This window comes from Chanodichthys erythropterus, chromosome 14 (assembly GCF_024489055.1).
Source record: "Chanodichthys erythropterus isolate Z2021 chromosome 14, ASM2448905v1, whole genome shotgun sequence".
NCBI lineage: Eukaryota > Metazoa > Chordata > Actinopteri > Cypriniformes > Xenocyprididae > Chanodichthys > Chanodichthys erythropterus.
In genome coordinates this window covers 26,793,861-26,803,997 of record NC_090234.1, presented here as the reverse complement: position 1 = coordinate 26,803,997, position 10,137 = coordinate 26,793,861, and the positions used below count along the sequence as shown (strand labels likewise).

At 32.9% G+C, this 10,137-nt stretch overlaps 2 protein-coding genes across 7 annotated transcripts in view; one reads left to right on the top strand and one right to left on the bottom strand.

Moving 5' to 3' along the window:
- The first annotated feature begins 385 nt into the window (after nucleotides 1–385).
- On the top strand, nucleotides 386–4,537 carry esd (esterase D/formylglutathione hydrolase). Of its 5 annotated transcripts, none has more exons than XM_067409990.1 (9): nucleotides 386–461; nucleotides 889–963; nucleotides 1,040–1,128; nucleotides 1,422–1,520; nucleotides 2,021–2,145; nucleotides 2,289–2,408; nucleotides 2,510–2,608; nucleotides 3,633–3,800; nucleotides 4,263–4,537. In XM_067409990.1, exons 2-9 carry the CDS (start codon nucleotides 896–898, stop codon nucleotides 4,341–4,343), a joined length of 849 nt encoding a protein of 282 aa, XP_067266091.1. In that variant the 5' UTR covers nucleotides 386–461; nucleotides 889–895; the 3' UTR covers nucleotides 4,344–4,537. The 5 variants fall into 5 exon arrangements, with proteins under 5 accessions (XP_067266091.1, XP_067266090.1, XP_067266089.1 ...); XM_067409989.1 differs by having other exon boundaries at nucleotides 414–461; nucleotides 892–963; XM_067409988.1 differs by lacking the exon at nucleotides 386–461 and adding an exon at nucleotides 496–624 and having other exon boundaries at nucleotides 892–963.
- A 193-nt stretch (nucleotides 4,538–4,730) lies between these two features.
- Nucleotides 4,731–10,137, bottom strand: part of lrch1 (leucine-rich repeats and calponin homology (CH) domain containing 1) — a 48,467-nt gene continuing 43,060 nt past the window's right edge. For both annotated transcript variants that reach the window (XM_067410598.1, XM_067410599.1), the window contains one exon: nucleotides 4,731–7,886. In XM_067410598.1, coding sequence (XP_067266699.1) covers nucleotides 7,773–7,886 — 114 coding nt within the window. In that variant the 3' untranslated portion in view covers nucleotides 4,731–7,772. The remainder of the gene's footprint in view (nucleotides 7,887–10,137) is intronic.

The following is a 10,137-nucleotide window of genomic DNA, read 5'->3' as shown; positions in this document are numbered from 1 at the left end:
ATCATAATTAACAAGGCACAAACATGTTCAGTTAAGTAAGCTACACTTTCAATGTCAAGTGTTTACATTTATTAACACTTTCAGACCAACAGTGTACACATTAAGAAAAATACTAATGGATTCTCATGTTTACTTTGCATTGATAGATAAATACAGATAGACAGACAGACAGACCTTCAGGCCTATATTTAATTAATACTTACTTTTGGACAACAAACATCCTATTTTAAAGATTAGTTAAAGGGTTCATGAACTGCAAATATCAAGTTTGTTAATGTAATTTCTTGGGCGCACACTGACAGGTTCGGTCACTAATACGCTTTCAAACAGAAAGACGTCTCTCGAGCGCCCCTGTATGACTAAAACGTAGAAGCACAGACCAAGAACGTAAGTGGGCGTGACTTTACGTCTTACGCAAGCCCTGACGTGATACTGAACTCTGGAATCCTTTAGCTGCAGAGGTAAGTGCTACAAAATAATATCCAAGCCATTATCCTGCATGAAGAGGACTGTTACACGGGAGCTAAATTAAACTTAACTTTCTGTAGCGTATCTTTTGGCGTTATTTCGAGAGTTCTGAGGCGCTTCTTTGGATCGTTTTCTGCAGATAATGCAAGCAGTGCTGTGAGTTTGGCAGGCCAGTTACTGTAGTGCGCATGCGCAGACTCCATGAGTCTGGAGCGTTAGATATGAATTAAATGTTAAACGAAATTATTTGACAAGCTTCAAATGGTGTCCAGATACATGTAAAGTGATTGAAAGCGATTATCCTTCATGTTTTGAAGTCAGATCATGAAGTATTGTTTGTGCATATGTTTTCATGCGCGTACAAAATGATTCTATATATGAAATCTGATCTTTCATAACTCGAACTTTGATTTTTCTCAGCAGAGCAATGGCACTGACGCAAGTTTCTTCTAATAAGTGCTGCAATGGATATCAGAAAGTGTTCGAGCATGACAGGTGAGAGACTAAGTTTCATTAAAACGCCTGAATGAAACATTCGCCTCACTGATCTTAACATAAACTCTATTTCCAGCTCTGAGTTAAAATGTAAAATGAAGTTCGCCATTTACCTTCCTCCCAAGGCTGAGAGCTCCAAATGTCCAGTGTTATATTGGCTTTCAGGTACTTAAATGTATTCCTATTCTCTTTTCTAGGCCAGTTTGTGTGAATGAGCATGACTACTATTTCTGTATACTGCATACTGAAGTATACTACATTTAGTTCACATTGTATTATTGGACAAATATTGTTGCCTTTTAAGTATGTTTACATTTATGCATTTAGCAGATACTTTCGATTCAAAGTGACTAACAAAAGAGGAACAAAAGCAATTAGTCAAAGAGACAACAATAATAATAATATACATTACCAGTAATGTACTATAAATGTATTTAACCATACACTGTGTTTTCTAGGATTGACATGCACTGAGCAAAACTTCATCACTAAAGCAGGGAGCCAGCAGGCAGCTTCTGAACATGGGATCATCGTCGTAGCTCCAGACACCAGTCCACGTAAACATCTGAACATTTATGATACACCACACACCACTACAGTTTCGAGTGTTGCTGGTCCATCTCTGGAGAGATTACACCCTATAATTATGATTTCTGCTCGGCCGAATCCTAGAGATGCATGGACTGAAACTTAATAATTATAGAAACGGGTGGATTGTGGGGCTGAGGTCCCATGGAAAGTCAGAACATTACTACAACATATAGATTAAAAAAAATAAAGAGTCTCCCCTGAGGATCAAATCGCATTGTGACTTCCCAGTTTAGGTCAGGGTTTAGAGTTTCCCACCAGACAGTGCTTGGAGAAATTCCAGTTAAAGCATAAATCAGATGTAAACTAATATTATGTCATTTAAGTCTGTACTGTTGCAGTAAGAAAGTGATGAACCCCTGGTTATTGTTATTTTGCTATCAGAAATATTCAAGTCAACCAACACTAAAATTTCCTCATTTACACACAAGGCCATGCTCAGAAAATGAGATGATTCTGCTCTCGTCAGGTGGCTGCAACATTGAAGGAGAGGATGAGAGCTGGGACTTTGGGACAGGTGCAGGATTTTACGTCAATGCCACCCAGGAGCCCTGGAAGACCAACTACCGCATGTACTCGTATGTCACCGAGGAGGTGTGCTCTTTATCTCTGTTCCAAAACCTAGTTATTCATTAGGAAAAGTTATACTCTGAAGACGGTTACAGTTAAAAATGAAACCTTGACACCTTAAACACTGGCGCATGCACTCATCTTCATCCTCTTTCTCTTGTTCTCAGCTCCCACGACTGATTAATTCTAACTTCCCTGCTGATCCAGAGAAAATGTCCATTTCTGGTCACTCCATGGGGGGACATGGAGCTCTCATTTGTGCACTTAAGAATCCTGGGAAATATAAGGCACGTTTCATATTACATGCAATAAATCGTAATTTAATTATTTGAAGATTAGATATTCTATATGATTTTTTTTAGTTATTTTGTGCATTTGCCTGTTTCAGTCAGTGTCAGCGTTTGCGCCCATCTGTAACCCCATACAATGTGCATGGGGACAGAAAGCTTTTTCTGGCTATCTTGGACCTGACAAGTCCACCTGGGAGGTAAGAGGTGATTATATGTGGATACTCTACCATTAATTATTATTTTTTTTATATACTACTTTTCATTCATCAAGAGTGGATTAAATTAATCAGAAGTGACAGTAAAGACACTGATACAAAATATTTTTATTTTAAAAAAATGCTTTAAAAAAAACGTTCTATTCATCAAAGAATCCCGAAAAATCAGAACATTATAATGATTTCTGAAGGATCTTGTGACACCAATACGGAAGACGATTAGGGCCAAGCAATAATAAAAAAATAAAACCATCTCGAGATTAAAGTTGTTAAATTTCGAGAAAATACTCGTTAAATTTCGAGAATAAAGTCGAGATAAAATGTTCAGAATAAACTCGTTAAATTACGAGAAAAAAATTGTTAAATTTCGAGATAAAATGTTGAGAACTCGTTAAATTACATGAACAAATTCGTTAAATTATGAGAAAAATGTCGTTAAATTTCAAGAAAAAATTTGAGATAAAATTTTGAGAAAAAAGTTAAATTACGAGAACAAATTCGTTAAATTTTGAGGTTGTTCTCATAATTTAATGACTTTTTTCTCATAATTTAATTACTTTATTCTCAACATTTTATCTAGACTTTTTTTCTCGAAATTTAACGACTTTATTCTCAAGATGGTTTTATTTTTTTATTATTGCTTGGCCCTAATCCTCTTCCGTACACCAAAGACTGGAGTAATGATGCTTAAAATTCAGCTTTGCCATCACAGGAATAAATTAAACTTTAAAGAATATTAAAATAAAAAAATTGTTATTATAAATTGTAATAATATTTCACAATATTACAGTTTTTACTGTATTTGTGATCAAATAAATTCAGTTGTGGTGAAATTAAGACTTCTTTCAAAAACATTACAATTTTTTACCAACCACAAACTGAATGGTAGTGTATATAGCAGTGTATAATAATTTTTTCTTATGTAACATCTTTTACTGTAGCACACTGCATTGTACAACATCAGGAATCCCTTTGTCTTAATTGTCTTCCTCTGTCATCTCCACAGCTGTATGATGCTACAGTATTGGCTGAATCATATTCCGGTCCTGAGCTTGATATTCTGATTGATCAAGGCCGTGATGACCAGTTCTTGTCTTCCAGTCAGCTGCTTCCTGACAATCTGATCGCTGCCTGTTCCAAGAAGAAAATTCCTGTAGTTTTCCGCCTTCAGCAGGTCAGTACTGAACCCACAGTGATAAATGAGAGGAATGGCATGTTGGGAAATCTTTTTGATTATACAGTACCTATGCTTTTTGCACTTTAAGGCAAAACGGGCACATAACAAGTACTATAAATTGCTAAAATTCATGTGAATTTTTCACTGAAATCTTTTATTATGCTGATAATATAATTTGTAATGAACATTTGTGTTAAACTAATAAAATGGAAGCATTTTCACTTGTGGTCGCAGATTTTTGGACCACGTGGTGGTTGGACAGGTCTCTGAATTTGAAATAAACCTCAATAATAACTTTAATGCATTGACTTTTGTAATATTTTAAATGAATTCTCCATCAATGCAACTAGGTTAACTCAGGTCTCAGGATTAGATGTCACTGTTTAACGCTTTATAATGGAGTATATAAGACAAAACCTCTGCTCTTCGATTCAATCTTGTTTTTCTTTTCTCTATCAGGGTTATGATCACAGCTACTATTTCATCTTCTCCTTCATCAACGACCACATCAAGCACCATGCCAAATATCTGAATGCCTGAAACTGTGACATGATTATGGCAACCAGCTCTTGTGCCTTCCAGATCATTACAAAACCTATCTACACACCTGGAAATGACATCAGACTTGATTGGCTCACCATCCCTTAAAATTTACAGTGCAACCCTCTGTATTTTCTTATGCATAATTAACAGGGTGATTTTTATGTGTAGAGACAAATACATTTCATTAAATAAAGGCATTTGGTTGTGGTTTTGTATTTGTTGTTCTGCAGTGAATGATTTGAATGAAGAGGTATTCTGCAAATGACTCATTTGTGCACAATTATTCTACATGTTATTGAGCATCTGAACATTGTAGTTTAGCAAATAATATCACCATTATGTCATGTCTACAGTATCATGAATTTCTGAGAAAAAAACTAGTCATTGAAGGTGAAAGTTTTTACTGGTTGAAGTCGGTACAGATAAACCTTATTTACAGAGGTTAAGGCAAAAGGTGGAATGACTTGCATGCTTTTCCCAAAAACATTCCTGTACATGCACCTTAAAGTTCACAGAATTGCAAAGGGGGTAAAATCCCAAACACTGAGAAGACATGGAAAAATAATTCTTATTTATAAAAAATTAAAGTACAAAAATGTTTAGTATAAGCCTTTTCTCTTTATACATTGAAGACAAAATAGCCACATAACATTCAGCAGTTAAAGATTTGTATCCCATTTTAAGGTGATTTATCAAATACATTATTCATCTGATCTGCTGATAATAGTTCCCCCAAATACTGTAATATAAATACCACGCATAATACTATTTGCCAGTTGCCAAAAAAGACAGTCCCAAATACATAAAGTGCAAAACACTGTCATTTCTAAATCAAATCGGTATTTAAACCTCTATCTAGTGTGTAAAGTGGTTACTTTGTCTCTGAAGTGGTGGGGAATGTTGATATTACAGTAATGATGCACAACTTGCCCACTGTAGCAGACATTTTGATACTGTACTTGAATTAATCTAAACTAAAAACATAATTTATCAAAAGATACAGCAGTGAATGGAACTATTGTCTATACTTGATTTTAAAATAAATGTCAATGTTAAAGGCTTATCTCCTGTAAAACTACCACTAAATACCAAAATCTAAGTGCTCTCCCTTTCAAATGTCTCTAAAATTACACTTTCTAATCCATATTTTCTATTCCATGTGTTTTAATTAAATTATGACAGGTTTATGGAGTGGAAGAAAAAAAAATCCCAGAAGTTGCCAAGTATATGAATACTATTAGGATACACAGTTGTTGTGTGTGTTTAAAATTAAAACCTCTAGCCATATTTTTGTTAGTAATTACAGTATAATAATGTGAATAAAGTTTTAAGAGCAGTTAAAACTTGAGTTTTTGTTGGCAATTACAGTATATGGATAATCCTTGTGAATGTTTTTATTTGTCATTAGTGCATGCAGATTATTCATGAATAAATCTCTCTCTGAAATTACATATGGAAGTGTTATATTTGCTTTTATATAAGAACTTAAATCATAATAAAATTGCTTTTTTGCCCTGTCAATTCACATTAATAAAGTTAATTGTGCTTCAAATTTAAGTAAAATAACCAAATCAAATATATTCTTTCTAAAATAAGCACTTCAAATATAAATGTTCTATACATTTTTCACGTTCACACACCATTATCACATTACAAATCCTTCTACCAAATACAAAACTCTTATTTAAAAAAAAAACAACATTTAAAGCATTTATAAAGAACTGTATAAAATGATTATGTCAGTTTGATAAGAAAATAATTTTGGCAACTGTCAAATAATCTCCAGTGAGATTCCAGCTTCAGAAGTTTTGGTCTGTTTCATGAATCTGAGGAACTGAAGCTTTGGACATCAGACTTTCCATAAGCAAAAACACACAAGTAGAACAAAGTAAAAAAAAAAAAAAAGTTCTTAGACACACAAACTTACATACAAAAAGTGCAAACATGTGCCCCCGTTCTCTCACTCTCACAAAAGAAACACTCTCCTGAAGATATCAATCACACAAACACAAATAAAGAAAAGTATGTTGCTTTCTGTACACACACTCAGACATATTCTTTTAGTGAAATAATACCTGACTGACAGGTAAGCAGAGCAGAGACTGTATGAAACTATAGTGAGGCTACACTTCCCCTGAGACAAAACATCAATGGCTCCCAAAAAACAAGTTAGAAAGCGGTTTCGTTTTTCTTGATTGCTAACACACTATGACTGATTCATTTTCCCCAAATCTTTCATTCAGTTCTCAACACATTTCTCACGTTTAACACATTTCGCCTGTTTTCACACACTGAATACTTTTAATGCTATTCTATTCTATGCAGAGTAAATTGTACCACATGTAGTACACCCTCAAACTAATGATTGTCAAATGTATTTTTTTAAATGTAATTATTTTTTGCAGAACTGGGAGATGACTGCCTAAGGTAGGTAGAGAAAGTCTTTTTCATATTCAATTTGGTATTTGAACTTTTCTTCTCCAGTGCTTTTCATCTACTGTAAGATCACTTTACTGTAGTGTAATAAAAAAAAAAATCCTAAAGCCAGTTGTATTTTACTGTATCTGCACTTTCATTTATGTTGTATACTGTAATAGACAGCTGAGAAATTATTCCTGAATATATTATTCCCCAGTGGTTTTTGTTACAGTGTTGATTTGAATTGATCTCACTGCTGTTATCTAGGCAGGTAAGTAGTCTGTGCATTTGTTATTTGTTTCTAAAGCCAATTTCTGATTCTAACAATATACAGCTTGTTTTTGACTAAAATATTTGATTCTGACCTGGAAGTTTGAGGTTTGTGCAAGTTGGTGTATAGTTTTGAGTTTGTGTTTATAGTTGTGAGACAATGGTGAATTGCTCCCATAAACTGTGTGTTAGCAATCGAAGAAAAACTGTATAAAAAAAATAATAAAAAAAATCACATATTTTAAAACTGGGAGGATGAGTGTTCTAAATCTAGATCACTAAAGGCCCAACACAAATATCATATAATCTAATAATCTAAGCACACACACACACACACACACACGTACTATATGTATAATATGTATATATGTATATATATATATATATATATATATATATATATATATATATATATATATATATATATATATCTCATCAGGAATTGTGCATATCTCAACTAGCTGCTTAATAAATATGTATATTAAATTAAGGAATTTTATATTTCAAGCTAGTTTTTGAGCTAAATTTGCATATACATCTATGTGGGCAACAGTGATCACATAACAGTACTAAACAATAAAAAAGTGAAGGAAATGAGGAAAACATGAGCATATACCTGCAGTCGAGGATCAGCTATTATAATAGGAATATATGGACAGTGTCCAGGGAATTTCTCAAAGATCATCTGGTGGTGAAGGTCCATCCATGGGGATTAGTGTGTGTGTGTGTGTGTGTGATTCATGTGAAGAGTGTCTGGTTGGTGGAAGTCTCATCCAGCAAAGCTTGGACAGTAATGCCAACTTTGATGAGTCCCTTCTCCTCCAAAATATGATGTGGCAGACATAATTTATCCTGGAGAAAGAGAGTCACAAATTAAGTGCTTAGTCAGAGAGGAAAGAGACAGGGTTCCCACAGTCATGGAAAACATTAAAAATGTTCAGGCATAACGTTTTTTAATTAGATGTCAAATAATGAAAATCTCAAGTCATTTAAGTAAAAAATTTTTATTTAAATGTTAAATTGTTGTCGTTTTTTTTTTTTTTTTTTACTTTTATGCTCAGCTCAAAACATTTAATTGTTATCAAGAGCAATTTCTTTAAAAACATTTTTAAAAATCCTTATCTATAAATCACAAACAACTGTAAATTTTAGTGGTCAAAAGGAGTGGGAACCCTGAAGAAAATCCTGACAGAAAATCTTAATTAAAACTGAATGCACTTTTTACTGAATGCAGTTAATTAAACTTATAGACTCACCTCATTTAGCAGTGATGCCCAATATTATATCAGTTATTCAAACAATCAAATATTCAAAATATATATATATAAAATAATTGCATCTCAGACACTAAAGCCTAAATACACATACACTGCTGGTCAAATGTTTGGAGTCAATAACATATATATATATATATATATATATATATATATATATATATATATATATATATATATATATATATATATATATTTTTTTTTTTATGTTTTTAGAAGAAGTTCTTATGCTCACAAAGGCTGCATTTATTTGATAAAGTCAAAGCAGTAATATTGTGAAATATTATTACAATTTAAATAAAATATATTCAAATAGAATCCAATTAAAAATGTAATTTATTACTGTGATGGTAAAGCTGACTTTTCAGCATCAATTGTGGAAATTGTGATATTTTTTTTTCCAGGATTCTCTGTGTTTTATTCCCCTGTAAATAATGTTATAAAATATGAAATAAAGTGCCTAAAAGAATTTTGAGTGCAAATCACAGCTGTGTTCTTAGAATAATTAAATAGATTAATGCACCAAAACAAGATACAAGATATGAGATGAGAGAGCACAGTTTGAAAGAGAACTTATTTGAAATACAAATCTTTTGTAAAATTAAAGAAAAAAAGTGTTATTTCCTTTCAAAAAGAAAAAAAATCTTACCAACTCCAAACATTTGAATATTAACTAAATTGTAAGACAAAAATGTCTTAAAGAAACAACCAGAAAGCTGAGAAAAACAACCCAAACTGTACATTTATTCCTTTTCATATACAGGGTCATAAAAACCACAATGCCATACAAAGTCCATTAGCAGCAGCAGCAGCAGCACTGCACATAATTCAACACTGAGAGGAGTCAAAGAGTCTAGAGCTGAACAAACAGAAGCAGCTGAACTGTCAGAGCAACCCATGCAGTCTCATTTAAGCCTTTAAAGTAATACAAACACTTTTTGCATTTGGTAGCTTTTTGAGAAATGAGGAAATAACTGGGAAATTGTACCAAACAAAAGGTACTGAAGAGTCAATATTGCATTTTATTTTTAGCAAACTGGATGATGAAAGCAGAACCAATTATAACAGATGTGATCGCACAGATAAGGTTCAAAGTATTTTGTATTTTGAGGAAATTATGTCAAGAGGCCTCGGTGACATCACTGTCTGTTCATTTACTAACTCCTTTTAATGGTTCCTTTTATCTGTGATGAGATGAACAAGGTCAGTCTATTATGTGAGATAAAGATCAGAACCTAAAATAGAGTCAGAGGATCCAATTAGAAGAGACCAATTAGAATCAAGAATCAGACCTTCACAGCAGTTAATTACATACAACCACTACACCGATTACTCAATTACTGAACTCATACAAATTGTGTTAATCTGATATTTCATAATTTAAAAACCTGCTTCAGCCCTTTATTACAGATCACGGATAGAATACATGAAGAAAATCTTCATGAAGACCCCATTATTCCTCATTGTTTGGTTTGAATTAGTCACATCTCTGTGGAATGATGCTCATTACATTAATTAAAAAATAGATTTGCTTCACACTGTATGCCATTTTGTTTTTCTAATGAACAGGAAATTAACGAAACGATTCATTAGTCCTATTCTGATCTCTCGTAAAGAGAATCAAAAAAATGCTATTGATGGAGTTTTGGATAAAATAACACTGTAATCATTTATGACTGTGCAGGATATTTAATCATTTTCAATAACACATCAACTTGAACTGCTGCTCTTTAAAAACACTGTTAACCAAAAGTTGCTGCTTTTTTACATCCATCAGATTAATTAGCCCTTATGCTAATGATTAATATTTTTAATCATAGATTTAACCT